This window comes from Falco cherrug, chromosome 4, assembly GCF_023634085.1.
Source record: "Falco cherrug isolate bFalChe1 chromosome 4, bFalChe1.pri, whole genome shotgun sequence".
Classification (NCBI taxonomy): domain Eukaryota; kingdom Metazoa; phylum Chordata; class Aves; order Falconiformes; family Falconidae; genus Falco; species Falco cherrug.
In genome coordinates, this window is record NC_073700.1 from 87,316,470 (window position 1) to 87,335,263 (window position 18,794).

At 40.3% G+C, this 18,794-nt stretch overlaps 1 protein-coding gene across 2 annotated transcripts in view; it reads left to right on the top strand.

The window, feature by feature from the left end:
- Positions 1–18,794, top strand: part of CNTNAP2 (contactin associated protein 2) — a 1,159,973-nt gene that overhangs the window by 1,020,205 nt on the left and 120,974 nt on the right. For both annotated transcript variants that reach the window (XM_055709318.1, XM_027816209.2), the window contains one exon: positions 7,766–7,936. In XM_055709318.1, the coding sequence (XP_055565293.1) occupies positions 7,766–7,936 (171 nt within the window). The remainder of the gene's footprint in view (positions 1–7,765; positions 7,937–18,794) is intronic.

Below are 18,794 nucleotides of genomic sequence, written 5' to 3' on the forward strand. Positions count from 1 at the left end.
TTGAAGCGGAGAAGCTCCAGCAACTTCATATCCAGTGTCCCCCGGCCTTCCTCCCTCAGCCCCCGGGGAATCCCACCGGCCCCTCCAGGCCTTCCTCTCGGGTGTCTTCAGGCCGGTGCCAGGCCAGCTCTGGACAGGGGACACAGGACGAGGCCCCTTTTGTACTCCCCCGGGGCACTGTGACTGCTGCGTTGCCAGGTGATGGCACTGTGACACATTGGTGACACGGGGGTGACACGCCCTCCCCAAGCGCCACCCCATCCCCTGCCCAGCCCCCCTGAGAGGAAGGGCTTTGGGGTGGAGGCCCGGCGGCTGTCCCTGCCCTTGGTGGCCATGCACAGGGCACAGCTGCTGGACGTCCCTCTCCATCCATCTGGACAGCCAGGTGGTCAATGCCCCACACCTGTCACTGTTTCAGAGGCATTTGGACAATGCCCTTAATAACCATGCTTCAATGTTTGGTCAGCGCTGGGAAATGGTCGGGCAGCTGGACTAGATCATTTTATATTCCTTTCCAACTGTATTAGTCTGTTCTGTTCTATTCTATTCTATTGTAAATGCATTTCATTACAATGCTACAGCGTACTAGAGTTAATTGTTTTAAAAAATTATGGTTTTTTTGTAAAACCCAGCACTGATCCTGTAAAATCTGTTTTCTTGCCTATGTCAGTCACCACAGCAGTGCTAACTTTTCTGTTTTGCTAACTCTGAACTCATCTTTAGATGTGTTAATATCCTCAGCAGGTTTGGTTCTGGACTTCGAGCCATTTGTTACTTTGTTGAAAGATGCAGAGCTAGTTTTATCTTGAAAATTGAAATCTGACCTGTATTTTTATTTATCCTCAAAGGGTGTAATTCAGTTTGCCGTTACGCAGTGTTAATGCTCTTTTCATCTCTTGAATTGGGGATTTTCCTGTGTCAAAGGACTTATCTGCTATTAAGCCAGTATCTTGTGTAACAATTCCATTTAGTTTATTTTTCTTGATTTATGTTTGGATTAAGTAAATCAGGACACTAGCATCTTAATTTTAAATTAAGTAGTAATTAACATGCTTCTTTTGAAATGGTTTTCTGCCATGATGTTGATAATTTGTATTGTAGCCCAAGACATACAATATTGCCATCTCTAGTTACAGTCTGTGGATGTTGTACTGTGGCTGCAAGACCACAGGCTTGCCAGGCTTGCAGTCTTTTGCCCCCTGCCTCAAGTTTTGTTTCATTTAGTTTAGCTGAACCAGCATTTTTTTCTAATGACAGGGGGACTATGCCTAGTTTGTTTTACTTTTTCTTATCTTCTTATGGTATAACCACATTTTTGTATAGGCACTAGTAAAAAGTATTTACTTTGTGCAGAATGAGATATAGATAACTAACGTGATGGTGCAATGCAGAGGAATACAGAATTGGTACGATAGCAGCAGCCTTGAAAAGTGGCAACATGGGACTCAGGGCAGAGAAGTACAGGTATGGGATGACACAGGACTGGGCACTGACTGATATAGGGGACCCCAGGGCTATGAACAATTCAGCAGCAATCAAATACATTCAGGACTGGAGCTGAGCAAAACTGATTTCAGGGGTACCAAAGAAATGGAAGAATATATGCAAAACTTACCCTATGTACAGTAAATTATATATAAACTAAATGTAGTAAATGCAGTGTAGTAAAACATAGAGTAAACATGGCTCAGAGTTGCAGACCAGTGAAGAACAAAGATGTAAATGCACATTAGCACAACCAAAAATGACACCAAGCAGATCCTTCAGTGAGGGAGAAGAAGCCACCGCCACTGTAGTCCTCCCAGCAAAGGACTCAGGATACTGAAGGCTCCCCATCCTTGCTGTCCTCTGTCCCCAACACATGCCAGTCCTGCTCAGGCTGAAGCTGCGCTCTCAGCTCCACTCAGATCCGCACCGCTGACAGGAGAGGGCCTGCTTCCCACCTGCGGTTACACCTCTCAAAATAAGGTACCACTCTGTGCAAAAAACACTGCCGGTTTGCTTTGACTTTTTTTCCTGAATAACTGATGACATTCTTTTTTGATTGGAATACCTTTCCTCCTTCTCCCCACCTTGTTTTATTAACTGTGAAGTTGTTTAAAGTCCAACAGCGAGTTTGGATTTCATTAGGGCCAATTCCACTTGTGACGCAGATCTGAAGACTTGAATCAGCTGCGATTGTTGCTGTACTGATACTCAAACTGCTCTGAGAGTGCACAGATAGATTCTCCCAGAATGGAAAAAGAAGAAAGGGAAAAAAAACTTTGATTTGTTGAGCATAATTGTATGGATAATCTCAATCCATTACTTTGTGGCACAGAACAGTTTTCCATTCACACATCCATCTTCTCTGAAATAGAAGACTATTCTTACATTTTATTCACATAATGGTTTTGATAGAAAATCTGTTTTGCTGCAGATGAGGGCCCTGGAGGTTTTTGGTCTATTGTAATACATGAGAACTGCCTGACATTGCAGCATTCGTTCTCTAGTGCTATCGCCTAGCAGGGCTAAAAGCACTGACGTCTTTTACAGTTCTGCTATTGCCATTATCCATTTCAATGGGGTTTAAATGTAAAAGTGAAATTGATGGTGTTAAAGCATGAATTTCAATCATGCTAAGAAAGAAGGTATTGATGGGAGCTAGCAAGGGAGTTCTGGACAAAAATATTGCAAGGGAGAAGCTGAAAGGGATTGCTATAAGCCCAGTGACTCCGTGCTGTCAAGTTACAGAGCTACTACACATTAAAAGATGTCAGTCCATGTTGCATAACTCAGGACGAGGTGAATTTGTCCTTGTCAGTATTATGGCAACCATATCTTTCCTCTGCCCTGAGGTGGGACTTCATGGGAAAAATCTTCAAGTCTTTACTCAGCTTCTTATCTGAGATTTAGAGTGTCCCTGCTCATTAATCTTTGTAGCCTGGGTGATTTCTTCTGGCTAAAGACTTATTGTGCTTCTTGTAAAAATCATACCTTTGTAATTATAGTACAACATTCTGTCTGAGACTGAGTCTTTATGGAGCAGTAGGAGAGACGCTTTGTATCATACAAATTACAAAGAACACAGTAACTTAGTAACTCAGGGTTAGCAAAACTAATGAGAAAGAGGTAAGGCTGTTTTGCAGGAGCTTAATGAGTTGGAGCTTAATTTCCACAGCAGATAACCAGAGCTGTGTGCAACCTTGGCACAAATTGAAAATAGAATCATGAAGTGTTATGTGGTCCATTGAAGCACCTCTGGCATAACTATTGCTCTGACCCCTGCTTGGATCCAGGCAAACATCCATGATTTTTCTCTGGGGCTGTCATCAGGTCTCCCCTTGCCTGCTTCCGTGTGTTCCGTGTCCTAAGGCTTAATGGCATCACCAAGAAACATGCAACTTTGTGAGAAATACAGCCATATTTTGTGGATCTTTGCACTTAATTTTGCATTGCAAACAACTGAAAAGGCTTGTCAGATGACTTGACTTTTTTTCATTTATAGAGCATGCTCAATACCTGTTTAATTGGTTTAAATCAAGTTTAAACACTAAGCAACCTTAAAACAACAGAGCTGTGGTCTTGATTATAGGATTATAGATGAGGTAACAAAGAAAAAAATAAAAATATGTTATATTTTAGACCATACTCTACAGTAAAAGTCCTCCTTAGCTTTTGTGGTATTTTAGGCATCTGGAGGGAGAAAGGACAAAGAAAAGGATGGTGTGTCTCCAGGCACCTCTTTCTTCCCATCTTCAAAATAGAAGCCCTTCTGCCTTCCCCAGCTTAATGTTTCCAAGCCTACCGCAACCCTGAAAAATACTGTCCCTCCTAGCCTGAGTGATATTCTTACAAAGTAGAACATTTCTTGCAAGACTTTCTCAATGATGTCACATAAGCACACCATTTTGTAAAGTCCAGCTACTCCTAGGTAATAATCATAACACGATAATTATTAACGGGACGAATTACAAACTAAGCATTTAGTGTTTTTTCTAACTAAACTCCCTTTCCCACCTTGCATTAGTTTGGTGTCCCTGCTGCTGTAACATCTACCCTGGGGTTTAAGTCCCAGTCCCCGTTGCCTCCATTTACTGTTTGCTCAGCCTAAAGTGGGAGAAAAATACCTGTAGATCAATATGTTGAAACCATTTGAGGGAAGGAGTGTGACAATGTGCCAAAGAAATTTTGAGGCATAGTGACTGACAAAGGTTCACAGCAAGCAACAATAATAATGTTTGTAAACTGGATTTTTATTACAGATTTCCTTCTGCAGCGCTTTTCTTACCAAAAGATACCATTTGATGATAAAAATCATTATGTATATTTAGCAAAACATTTTCATTGTGCTCTTAATAAAATGTCTTTTTCCCCTGAAAGTGTTTTAAGATGAATGGATACCAATGTGCGAAAAGGTGATTTTATCTTTATAGGAATTTGTTATGAAAAGTCTTTGAAAATGTCTCTCTCATGCTGCAGGTTTTCCCTCTCAATTTGCACTGTTTGTATTTATCCTTTCACCAGCAGCATCCGCAGCCAAGGCTTTCCGCAGAGCAAAATCACAGCATTTCAAATGAAATGTAAATCCTTAATGATGGGCCTCTTCAGTAGACTAGATGTAGCACTAAACAAAAATCGACTGATTTTTTTTTTCAACAAAATGGTGACATGCATTTCAGTAGGAACGCATCCACCTGTCGGGCCCTGCAGTTGTGCTTGGTAGTGGCAGTCCTGCTTGTAAGCATACGGTGGTGATGGTTTGAAATCTCAGCTGTATAGCTGCACCCTGTTGAATAAACCCACAACCAATAGCAGTCCTAAAAACTCTGAAATCTATTTTCACTTAAAAACTAAGAAAGTGAAATGTCTTCACTGAAAGGGTGGTCAAGCATTGGAACAGGCTCCCCAGGGACATGGTGGAATCACTTTCACTGGAGGTATTTAAAAAATGCATGGATGTGGTGCTTAGGGACATAGTTTAGTGGTGGGCTTGGCAGTCCTGGGTTAATGGTTGGACTTCATGATCTTAAAGGTCTTTCCCAAGTTAAATGATTCCATGATCCTATGATCCTCCTCTGACTGTACAGATGAAAGGTCACATACAACTGAAAATTAATTCCCTGTAAAGGCAAACTGCATTTTGGTTATGCTCTGTCATGGTTAAGGATTTAACCTGGCATCGCAGACTGAGTCCAAGTCAAATTACAATCAATGCTTTCAAGTTTGCAAGATCATAAAAAAGATCAAAATAAAATATTACAAATAAATAGCTGCTTTGTATAGCAACTCCTACTCTTATTTGCTTAATTGCAATAGTAATGATAATTTACTATATTGCAGTGGAGGCTGCAGTTAAGGGACTAGGGTGTCATTGTGCCAGGATGTGACAAAATAAAACAAACCCATGATGCTTTCAACACCGCTGTTGTCAGTGCAACAGTGGCAGTGATCAGTTAAGAGAGGTGTCTAACTGGCAGTTCCGCAGCTGTGATGCTCGCAGGAGGTGTGTGCGCATGCGAAGGCATGGCTTGCGGGCAGCGGTTGGTGTGGGAGATGCTGGCGGGAGGGCTGGTCCCTACACAGCACCCCTGGCCAGGGGAGGACACCTGGCAGTGGAGCCGGGGCAGCCATGCAGCTTGGCCAGACAGTGACACAGCTGCACGCTCACTCTGCTCTCACGTGGGGCAGAGGTGGCTGGGAAGCCTTTCTCATGCAGGAGGAATTTGAAATTCCATTTGAAATTGAATTTCATAGTGGGTTCCCCGTAGCTCTCACAACTCTTTTGCTTGTCATGTGTTCTTTGAGTTTTAGGCTTGTAACTTCAGTAACATTCAGAGAATGTAAAGCTAGGGGACTAAAATACTTCATTTGTAAGGATATGCAAGCCTTTCGACAAGGTTATTCAGGGCGGCTAAATTAGCTCCTTAACAAGCATTGCTGTAATATATTCCTCACTTTTTGTCTGAATCCCGCTTGTTTCACATGAGTTTATTCAGCAAGTGGAATAAAACCTGTTCCGAGAGTCTCCCAGCATCTAGCATACCTGTAGCTCCCAGGAGAAGGAGATGTAAATGTCCGGGTGCATCTGCAAGTGGGAAAGTATATACTGGACTCCGTCGGGATCCTGTACTAACAGATTATTGACAAAGCACTCCTGTGCCTAGACCACAAGCAACCCTAATATTGACGGAGCACTCTGAAAAGTGACAGAGAGAGACCTGATACCATGAATGAAAATAAAATTCTAGACCTTTTTTATCTGTGTTGTTTTCTTACTAGGTATGTTTTCAGAGAAAGACTTTGCAATGAATTAGCAGACTTCTCTTGCCCAAGCTTGTTCACGAGATGACGTTTATTGACATTTCTTTAGAATAATATTAATAATATTCAATCTGAAAATTGCCAGTTTGTCTAAATAGGGTAAATAGTAATACATGTTAAAACCAGCTGACCTAGCCTAACTGGTTAGTTCACAAAGCTGTGTATCTGTGCTATGAATGCCCATGTCATCCCCTTCTCACTGCTCACACGTACATGTACACACACACACGCACACACGAAATCCGTTACAGCTTTCCTCCTGGGATACATTAAAGTAAATGGAAAGCTGCTTCTTTTTCCAGAGCCTCTCATTCTGCATTCTTGAGAGGCAGAATTAAATGGAAGGGATGGAATAGAAACATGGAAGGCAATCATATGCACATATTTAAACCTAAAGCCTTCTTCTGTTATTTCAGATGTTCAATTTCAATTTGAATAGAGATTAATAAATTACACAAATTATAATACTCCAGACTTGGGTGTGGGCCAGTGGTGCTATATATAAGCAGTGTTGAGATTCTGGGGCTTTAGCATGCTCATTCATATTCATCCAACGCTAACCAGAGAAATAATAGTGTTATCACCTAGTTCAGTAATCAAATAATGGAAAACCGATCTTCGGGAGTTTTGACTGGAATGGAAAGTAGTTTCTTATTGTGTCTATTAGCTGGAATAGTAAGGACTCAGCTGTGGTGATTTAATGAGTGATATTTTAATAATTTTTTTAATATGGATAAGCAAACACCTTGATGAAACTAGAATCAGCTGTTTCAGTTGTTCATTGGCTTACCATATCATCTACACCTTAGGAATTTTTTTTACTTTGCAATGTAATTCTACTTTGCACAGATATTGACTAGCATGCTAACTAAAGTACCGTTACCATTCTTGGATATTATTAATTATGATATTTCTCCAGTAGAAATGTATTAGTGGACTGTTAGGGGCATATCATAATTGTGTCCATATTGCTCAGCTTCATTTGTTGGATTTTTCCTGTGATATGAATGAGTAGATTCCTAGCAGACATGGCTACATTTTCAGAAGAAATGGGTGTAATTGTGCAGAGTAAATCTGAAGACTGAAAAGTTACATGTGAGGCAAATGTATGAAAGTAAAACACGTGCCTAAGGTGAGGCAATGACCAGATGAATGTTTTGCCCACCTGCTTGATCTCCCATGAATTCAGTGTTAGTATACTAAATGTGTAGTACAAACACATTTGTGTATGAGTTAATATGATAAATTAGGAACTTGATACTAAATGTACCATTAACTTGCTCTACCTTCTGCAACCTGACATATCATATCCAGAATAACAAGGCTGTAGAATCAAGGTGTTTGGTTTGGGGTTTTTTTCAGCATAGACAGCAGTATAACATATATTGACATTAAAAGCTTCAACTTTTCAGACAGCTTCAAGGGAGCACTGAAACGTGTCTTTCCTGTCTATCCCATGCAGGAAATTACTGGAATGCGGCTTCTTTTGTTACTTCATCATCCTACCTTCACTTCTCCACCTTCCAAGGGGAAACCAGCGCAGACATCTCTTTCTACTTCAAAACATCAGCCTCAGACGGGGTGTTTCTTGAGAATCTGGGGAACACTGACTTCATCAAACTGGAGTTGAAATGTAAGTATGTGCTTCCCATCACTCAGCTTGGCACCTGAAATGGGATTGTGTCAGGTAGTAGGTTTCAAGAAATGTGTATCATTCAGTAAAATGTGTAAGTTCACTAAATTCTGGAAAAAATTCCAAATTGAGCTGCTTGACACAAGTTGCCTTACATGGGAGGAGCACTTGAAGTATATTTGGATTGTTTATTGAGGGGAGAAATACAAAGAAGGTTTGAACTGCTACCATCAGTTATAAAATTGATACTGACCTGTAAAGATTTTTCAAAATCCCATGCCAGATTTCTTTAAATTGTGTGTCTTCAGCTCTGTGTGCTTTTCCTGTTTTATCTCATCATCATTTTGGAAATAGGGAAAGAAAGAAAAAAGAGAGACCATTCTAATCAGCACTGTAAGGAGCCAAAGAGCTGAAAATTGACATATGATATTTAAAATTCTTAAAATATCTCATAAAGATAAATCTTTATCAGTATTATCTATTAATAAAATTGCTGATCCAAAAAAGAGGGCATAATTATATCAAGAGACAAGTTAATTTTATTATTTAGACCATTTTTAACGCCCCAGGGGCAAACTTTCCAAGGAAAATGCTAAAATCCTCAGCTGTACCTGAATTCTGCTTAGTGAAATTGAAGTAGTTGAATTGGGGGGGGGGGGGGGGGGGGGGGAATGTTTTATGCCTCCTTTGTTCTCCCTCGACCCAGTTTACCCTGCCCTAAACAGGAGCAGTGACAGGCCTGCTGTGCTACGTGCAGCTGTTATTGCAGCCTCTAGCAGCACGTTACAGCAGCAGGGTGACAGGAGCACAGCAAGCTGCCTCCCTGTGCTCTAGCACCAGGGAAAAGTGTTTGTGCTTGCTTTTGCTGCAGAACCTACCTGTGGATGCCAAGGACCCAGCTCTAAATATCGATGCACAAAAATCAGCATCAAAAGTCACTGGTGTTGAAAGAAAAGGAATTGTTTGCATACCCCACATAATCTATTTTTAGGCAGATTCAATTTGATTTATACAGGCATCTAATATTAAAACAAAAAGCCATTTTCAACACTTCTCAAAGTCTAAACACACAAATTAGAATATGGATATTTAGAAACCACTAGGAGACCCCTTTAAAAATCTAACTAAATTTTGCCTCTGGATAAGAGTAAAGTGCCAAGTTCCAAGTGGATGATGGCATCTTCCCTTCTTTCTACACGGAATTAAGTTGATGGTGCTTAATCCTAATTTTTGTTACTCTGTAACAGGGGCAAATCAAAATAGCTCCTACTGAGGCGCAGGGAGGTCTTGTTTGTATTAACAGGAGGCACAGCCCTTTAATAATGAAGTGGCAGCTCTTTCTAATTTCACTTTGAGTTTAAGTAGTACTTGGCAGTCAGTTGGGGTGGGTGTTTTCAGAGTTTCTTGGTCTTCTGTGGTGTGCAAGGTGTTCTTAGTTGTTGTAGTTACCACAGCAGCCATGCTGTTTGCTTAGCTAGAAGATGACAACAATAGCAAATGAAAGTGAGTTGGCAGTAACTATAATTATTTTGCGCATGACACAGTTTAAATAATAATCATGCTGTATGGCTTGTGGAATAGATCCACTACTTCAAGAATGCATGTGGAGGTATACCCAGAATATCATTAAATAGGAGTTTAATTTTAAGCTTATGTTTGAGATCCACTGACTTTGTTGTGATCTGGTGTATGCATAAATTCAACCTCTGCCTCATGCCCCTGAATCTAAACTTTAGATTACAAATTCTCAATGGCAGAAATTGAAATATCATCTATAAAAAAAGTCTGTAAGGTCAAACATGCTATTGCTGTTTAAAGTAGTAAAATACTCTTGATTAAAACTATCCTGACTGTATTTGCTAAAAAGTACCAAGAAGGTCATTCAATATAAGTGCATTTACTCTACCCTGTCTTTCCTGGAAGCCATTGCTTGACATTTTCAGAGCCCCAGAAAATCGACCTTTCTGTGACTTAAATGTTTTACCAGTAACAGCTTAAAGAAGAGTTTAATACTGTAGGTGTAGTAACAAAAAGAAACTCTTTCTTCTGAATTACATGTTTATTTAATGAATGTTTGTTTTAGACAGTTTTCGTGTTTGTTTCATTCTAGTCTGCACTTGTGGGTTTTTTTTTAATTACTTCAAATGAGAAGTAAAGTTTCTGAATTTCCGAAGTTACTTACATGGCTTACAGTAGACTCTGCTGCTTCTTAAAGGACTTCCTCCTTTGCAGAAATCCTGTAAAAAATAATTGTTTCTTAATAGGAACATAAGGTTAAGTAAGGTAATTACAGAATTGCCCCTAAATCCTGAAGCAGGTTTCCTTTGACAAGCTGCTTTCTAGCTAACCCATCACATTCTCTAGTAGAAGGGCTGTTTGGTATCAAATGTATCAATTTTGCATAATGGCCATCATCACAAGCTGCTGCGAACTGCTGCTCTTCAGTGGGTGCATCGCTTTTGTCATTGCCTTCTCATCAGGTACACCTCTCATTGAAGAGGAATGGCTTCCTGCAAAACCTGTTCTTGATTTCTTTACCTTTTATAGTTCCAAAAGAAAAATGTTGAAATGAGTATTCTGCCAGTGGAAAGCGCAAATGTTCTTTTCTTCTTCCCTTACATGTGAAATCCCTGTGTGTACCTGTGATATATAGTTAGTGATGTGTAAGCCTAGCTCTGCAGACCAGGAGCTGAAAGGTTCTACAATATGCAATATATTAATCGGCTTGCTGCACTTGGTGAATGCATTAGGGAAACAAATCATTCGGTCTGTAAAATTCTTAGTTTCAAGACTTTGGAAAGCAGTTTGCTACTGTGTGTTTTACTCTAAGCACAAGAGTAGTCCCTCATTACGTGGTTTTACTGGTGTGCTGTCTTGGAGCTTCTTAAGGCCTAATGACTGCACAGATTATTTCCTAATCTCTAGATAAATCTCTAGGTTTATAAGAAAAGGAGGTGGAATTTGTGGTATCTAGAAGAGTAACATCATGTGCCTTCAGCAAAGCCCCAGACTGCTGTCTCAGAGGAGAGGGGGAATACAGGAAGGGAAGAACATGTTTCTCTGATTTAAGAAACGGCTTTTCCAAACAGCTGACAAGGAAGCCTGCCATGAAAAAAACAATGCTAAAAGTCTGTGAACGTAGCTGAAGTCTTTAGTTATCCCATTTATCAAGCAGCCCCTCTGGCAGGCTCGTACTTGTCACCATTCATGGAACTGTTGGCAGAGATGTAGAATTACCTGAAGCCTCAATTTTTACATACATCAGTAAATCTGCAGAACCCCATTATTTTTATAGCTGGCTGGTCAGCTGACAGTAACTAGGTTGGCTTAGGAAGGAGGTAGCTGAGTGAGGTATATATTTTTCTGTATGGCAGTGCTTCCAGAAACCTTTGTCACTGGTCAAAATTTCCAGATGTTTTTTAAATTAAAACTGTTTTTTAAAGAGAGAAAAAACAAACAAACAAACAAACAAAAAATATGCTTTTTCTTTTAGAGCTTTCCTATACACTTTTGGGAGAGTTTAACCTGAAATCCAGTCTTCCTATAAAAATACATTTTTCATTCATTCAATCCTACTGCCATGGGCATTATTTTCCTTATTTAACCGTGACCTGCTTGTAACCTGTACCAGAGGATTGTAACCTGCTGTCTAAAAGCCTGCCAGGGCAAGTCTCAGACAGTTCATTTTCAGTGCCTTTCATAAACACAATCCACAAAAAGTTTGAATGTCGTTTTAGGGAACTGCTTGGCACCTTTCTCAGAGCTCCTCGTTTGCTCACCCAGGCACCTATGAAATCTGGCACCTGCTCTCCATATAACTGTATTGGGGATGTGTAATAGAGCTGGCACTTGCTTGGAGAAGTAACAGGGAGTTGGATGTAGTATGTGGCACTTCTGCGAACTGAAATAAGCTGTGTGGTCCATCAGATGCATATATCTGCCATAAGAGACCCACCTGCTACTACCAGTTCGGTTGGCCATTGCCCTAAGTCATCCATCCTTTGGCTTTACCCCAGTCCCCTTGGTGCAGAGGGCAGGAGCAGACTGAGCATGTGTGAGATGAAGCAGCAGCCTCTGCATCAGCCAAAAGCAACATGGATCCTCCAGGTCTTCACCAGCGATCCAAATGGTCCCTTTTTTAAGCACATCAGGGTTGAATGTTGCCAAACAAAACATGCCAAGAATCCTGCTGTGAATTCTTGAAGATTCTCAGCTCCCTTCCTGTTGAGTTCTTCCTTGCAGTTGCTTTTCCCTGGAAATGTCTGCTTTGCAGAATGGAGCCTGGTTAGAGCCATTGAAGTGCAGGGAAATAGGACTCCAGTATCCAAATGTGAAACTGGGCAGCAGGCAGGGGGCTACCTAAAATCCGGCTGTATATCAACATATCTGATTCGGGTCAAATGAGCAAGGGTATGGTTTTGTTCATTTATGGAGTGCGGGTTGAAGACTTTGGAGAGTTATGACTACAAAAACCCAGCTCCTTCGTACCTGTGAAATGTTTGTCAAATAGACAACATCTGAATTTTCTGATGGAGAGAAATCTTAAGTTTTGGAAGAGATGTATTCCTGAAAGCAAATTTTGGAAGGGGCATATTTCTGAGAATTTGGGAAGAAGCATCTACTATCACCGTTTTGTATCAGATTACCAGGACTTTTGCTCTAGAAAGCTTGTGTTGAATTAAACTGTTTCCAGAAAACATCCTTAATAACACTATCATATAATTCTACTGAAAAAAATACTTTGCTCACTTCTGTTGCTCCTCTCATCCCAGCACTCCCAAGCAATTTACAGATGCTAATGAATTTTGTCTCACCGTTATTATTCTGAAGGAAGTAAACAGCAAGTCAGTTTTGCCACAAAAAAAAAAAAAAAAAAAAAAAAAGAGGCTTAGAGAGATAAAGGTCAGCTTGGTTTTATCCTGGCATGAACATGTAAGAGAGGAAGGAGCTTTCTTATTAATTTATTGTAGAAAGCTAGACATATTTACAACCCCTACATTCAGAGATGCCACTTGGCTGATAACCCCTGCAATGCTCCTGCCCTAAAGGCCTCCCCAAGGAGCGATCGGTGAACTCGGCTGCTGTGGAAGACATTGCATGGCACAGCTCGCTAATGAGAGCAGCGGTGTGGCTTTGGATGGGTCTGCCTGCTCTGTGGGCAAGGGATACTGACAGCACTCTGTTACACAATGTTTTCATTTGAAGAGAAAGGTCCTGCATTGCTTCTTGCGTTTAGCTATTTCTGGGCTGCCTAGTTGAACCGTAAGTCACTTCTTCAAAATCAGACGAGAAGTGGCAGACCAGGGACCATGATTCCCATGGCTCTTTGCTTCTGCCCAGACAGCATTTGTTCCTACAGACTGAGTACTCTAACACATAGCTGATTAATATATTTTCTTACAAATTTTAATAACTTCATCATTTCTTTCTCCAGAGGCACCCTAAAATGGAATTCTACCATATCAATGAGTTTTCCACATGATACTCTTTAAATTCCCATACGTTAACGTAAATGCAGCTTACATTTTCCACTGCTTTATTTTTCTAGCTGGGTAGGGAAAACAGTGTGACCTTTGTTGTTCCTTTTAATTGAGTTGTTACTTTGCTTTCCTAGTAGAAGGTCACTTTTCTGAAAAACAGCCCCCTAGGAGAGCATGTTGCATTAGCCACACGTCAAAGAATTCATAAGACACTGAGGAATCTCTTCATCCCAGAGACCAGTAAGAAGTTATCAAATTAAATGGAAAAACATTACATTTCTTCAGGGAAATTTTTGACCCAAATATTTTTACAGCAGTATTTGCAAACTCTCATCCTGTTCCAGGACAATATGAAAGTTACAAATAATAATAAAAATAAAAAAAACTAATCTGAAGAACTGCAAGCACCATTATTTTCAAGATAATAGTCCTTTTCGGACGAAGGAGGTGATACTGAAAGGCCTGATAGGCAAACAGGGCAATTTATGACCTGTGTGAGAAGGCCAGTTTCACCTGTGTCCTTGTTCCCAGTTAGCAGGTGGGGACAGGTGCCCAGGCTGGCATGTGGGAGCAAGCCAAAGGCAGCAAATAAACATCCCAGCTGGAGAGCTGGCTAAAACTGACTGATAGAAAATCCTAGGGATAGTGCTGTGGGGAAATTAAGGCCATCAGTAGCTCTTCTGCAACTACCTTGGACTCTGGTGGGGCACAGGATGCTCTACTCTGGTCTGCCTGAATGTCAGTGCAGCCTTTGTGACCCTGCAGTGCACAGTGCTGTACAGCATCCCCTCGGCATTGCCTCTTTCTTTTCAAGGGTGCTGGGATGTTTTTCTCCTTGCCACGAATGCCACTTTAATAGTCATTTTATGGGCAGTGTCTCATAAATCAGTTACAGCTCACATAAAGTTCAAGGTGGGAACTGGTTGGCATTCCAAAAGCATATTTCTCCCTAACTTTGGTTTGCATTGCGCTAAATACGTGCAACACATAGCAAACTGTTGCTAGCCCTGCCACTCACTAGCTCATCTCAGGTCTTCACCCTCATTTCCAGCCTACTTTCAGTACATGCTGAAACTGCATATGCTTTTACTTTCTTCATGTGGGCTGACCTTTTTCCTGCAGAAAGTAAATATTTACTATACTGCACAAAATTACCAGGTGTCTTAGGCATGTGACAGGAACAGACCTTCTAGGTCCTTGAATTTAGACCCTCGCTGTCACAGACAACCATGATGCATAATCCATGTCTAGCTCCCTACATTTGTTCAACTCTCTATAAAAATAATTCAAATATTTGCTAGCTGGACAGCTGTTTCAGACTTGCACCTTTGTTTGTTCGAAATCTTTTAATTCCTAAAGGGTTTTTATTTGTCTCATTTGTTTATAGCCATTCATTCCTCTTTCAGTATTGTTCTTTGGCTGAACTAATTATTTTCCCTTCCTAGCATTTACTCTCCCCTTGAGTATTTATGGAGCAATCATATCCTCTCTCAGTTTTTAATTGCTATGTTAAGCAAGACAAACTCATGTCACCTCTTCTCATAAGATATTTTGTCTTGTTGCTTTCCCTGCTTATGCTAATAAAGTTCTCCCTACTCATTTCACCTTTAAGTCTTCTTTCTTAAACACAGGTAATCAGAGCTATTCACATTAGTTCTGATAATGGTTTACTAGTGCCTTGTACAACGCAATTGTAGCCTGCCCACTGTGTCCCAGGAATTTTTGGCCGATCACACTGGGATCCTGTTTATTGTATGTTATTTTCTGACCTTTCCAACATTGTGTTACTGGCAAAAAAAATCAGGCATATACTGACTTCTTGTGCAAAGTTATGCATTATAACACTAAATAGGACTGGGCCCAAAACAAATTAGAGGTCCTTTAATTTTCTGATGACCCGTACTTCATCCATCTCATCAACAATCTGTGTACAATTCTGGTTTCCACCTCTGCTCTTTTTGGAAGAAAATCAAATATTCTAGATCTGTAACAAACCCCAAAATCAGAGGGTTTTTTTAACTTAAAGAAGGTTATCTATTACATTGACTTTGTTAAATCTTTTATATGCTTTCATATTCTTTGTGTTCTGTCACACATTACAAAGTGTTTTCTGACTCACTTACTGGCTTTTTGTCCACTCCTACCTTGCTCAACTGCAGGGTAAAATCTGGACGTTAAGTCATTAAACTATGGTAACTCCATTATTTTACATTTTCTTTGTAATTTCCTGTAATTTGAAAAAAAATTAACTTGCAGAACTGAGGTCAACAAACTTATAGGTAAAGACATTCTCATCCTGCTTCTCTTTGAAGTGATTGTGTGCCTTCTTGCATTAGTTCATGAGGTAAGTAGTAGCAGGATGCCACTGACCTCAGTTGACTTCTTCAGCCCAGCTTAGTCACTGAGTTTTCTGCTTTTAACAGGGTTAAGGGCAACATCTTCCACAACCAACTAGGAGGACAAGCTTCCTCTCTTCTCAATAGTTATGACTGAATTTGATTGACTTCATGACTGGATGTGTCTCCTGAAGACAAGATGTCAAAGGCTAGATCCACCAGCAGGCTTAAGCATCTCAGTACGAAATTTTGATACCCAAAACACCCTATTCAGCTGTCACCTAGTGGAAAGTGTGTCAAGCCTGGCTTAGCCTGAATTTTCCAAAGGAATTTCCTCAGGATGTACCCTCTGGCATGCTCAGATGTGCCTGCACCTTTGTAACAGCTGAGTAGCACATGAAGAGCTCTGGTTTCAGTGGAGTAGGCGTCACTCTGCCTACCTTATGTGGCCAGACTTGGCAGATGTTCCCAGTGCATTCCTCTGCCCACAGGAGTTTCAGATACCTACCTTCTACTGCATCTGTGGATGCTCTGATCACTAGATCATGAGGAAACAATGACTTTGAATATCTCATTCTTTATATCATTCTTTATCTCATTTCATAGTGGCATTTTTAATGAGTTATGGAGTAAATGAAGGGATAGACCTAGTGGCTAGGAGACCTACCTGAGGTGCAAAAATATTTTTTTCCTCAAAAATACTTTAATATTTTAAAATGCTTATCTCGGCAAAGGACAAATATGTGATTTTGACAACATCCTGCCCATGGGATTAAAATGAATCTCAACTGCTCTTTCAGTAGGTAAATAGCCCATGCAGTCTCTGCAATCACGCAATCACAACTTGGATGAGTATGGAAGAGATGTCTGGAGGTCATCTGGTCCAACACCCCTGCTCCAGACTTTGTCCCTAATCTCTGAGGCCTGGGATTCCTGAAGGCTGGTCTTGCTAGTAAAGACTGAGGCAAAGAAGGCGTTCATTCCCTCAGCCTTTTCCATGTCCTGTGTCATGGGGGTCTCTGCCTCATTCAGCTGAGGGAACTGGGGGTGTTCAGCCTGGAGAGGAGGGGGCTCAGGCAGGACCTGATGGCTCCCTACAGCTGCCTGACAGGGGCTGTAGGCAGGGGGGGTCGGTCTCTGCTCCCAGGTAACAAGTGACAGGACAGGAGGAAATGGACTCAAGTTGCGTCAGAGGAGGTTTAGATTGGACATTAGGAGACATTTCTTCTCAAGCACTGGAACAGGCTGCCCAGGCAGGCGGTGGAATCACCATCCCTGGAGGTGTTTAAAAAACACATAGACACAGTGCTTAGGGACATGGTTACTGGTGAGCTTGGCAGTGTTGGGTTAATGGTTGGACTTGATCTTTTTTCCAGTCTAAATGATTCCATGATTCTAATACTAATCATCAACATCATTCCATATACTGAAATGCCATGTGTGAGGAAATCTGAAATGGTCCAGCCAAGCTGTGTTGTTCCCTGAGGATGTATGGCCTGAGTCCAGTGGGTCTTCTGGTCCTAATTCATTTGGATGCTTTGGAGAACCTTTCTTCTGAGTGTTTAAAAAGGGTCTTGGTACACTGTAAACTACTTTCTTTTTCTTTAAGTTGGACTGTTTAAATAAAGTGTTGGCAAGTGCTAAGTTAGCCTATTGAAAGTCTAAATTATCTTTCATTGTCTTCACCAAAGCAATTCTTTTTTAAAGTAGAAAAAGATCTGTACCTAAATTATAGATACAATGAAAGAGGAGGTTCTTTTACTGATAATACAATTGTATCCATAATGCTTCAAATATTTATGCACACAATTAATTCAAATTATGTCAATAGATTATTCAAATAAATATAACTTTCTTCTCTTTAAGTACTTGCGAGAACATTATAGTCTGGTAGATGCTGAATGTTCATATAAAGTTTTGGATATAGGTTTTCCTAACACTTTACAGCATAACGTCGGTTTAAATGCTAGTTTTAAAAAGTATCAGTTTAAATCATGATGAAAATTAATTACTTTTTAAGTCACTCTCAGCTTAGTCTCTGTCTATCTACCTTGCCTTGCTACAGTTATTCTGAGGATAAGGTAAAAAAATATTTATTCTTTTGACTTTTCATTCAGAAAACTTGCACACATGTATAATTTCTTATATTTTAAAAGAAAAGAAAAACATCCATGTAAAACTTGTTTTAAAAGTATATAAAACAGTGAATCTATTTTTTAAGAGCATGAAGGCAGTTATCACAAGGCTGCCATTACACTATCTCTCATAACTTAGGCTTTTTGTATCCTCATGATCTATACGTCTTGACTTTGTTTTTAAAATAGCGCTTGGATCACTGTGGTGCATTTTATCTCTACTTGTGTACTGCAGACAACTCCCTATTAGTATGAATTCTTAACAACTAATGTTTTATACGGTCATAAATACTTTTACTCACCTGTTTTTTGTTTTCCACTGTTACAGCATGAGATAGGAATGGGTCTTCTGTTGGGTTTACATTTTGTGGTACTCATGCATACAGGGAAGCGAAGTAGTTAAGACAAAGTGGCTAAACCAGGCAAAGCCCTTACTCACGTACCCATTACAACTGAGCACGTACCACATGGCTCTGCCCTTTAGCCTCAGCCAGTGTTACAGGAGTTTTCTAATTGTTATGAAGTCAGAGCGCATATTTTTACCTTTATCATGTCAATTCTGTTTCTCACGTTCCCGAACCACTCCATCATACTCCTGGTTTGTATTTTTTGTAGATACTTTTTCCTGTTGCAGCATAAAAAAAGTAAACAGTGCCAAAGATATTATCTTCCATTTCAGGGAGTCTACCCTGAATGTTGGCAACCATAAATTGCTACAGGTATAGTTTTCAGAGAAGAAAATCTTTGTCTAAAGCTTTTGTTGAAAGGGAGCCACAGTTAGTCAAGTGCATCCAGCCTGCCTCCTTGCACGTACCCTTTTCGTATAAGAGTTACTACACTAAAAGTAAACTTGAGTCATATTTTTGGATGGCCTTTTTATTGTGTTAGGACACTGCAACAGGGTTCT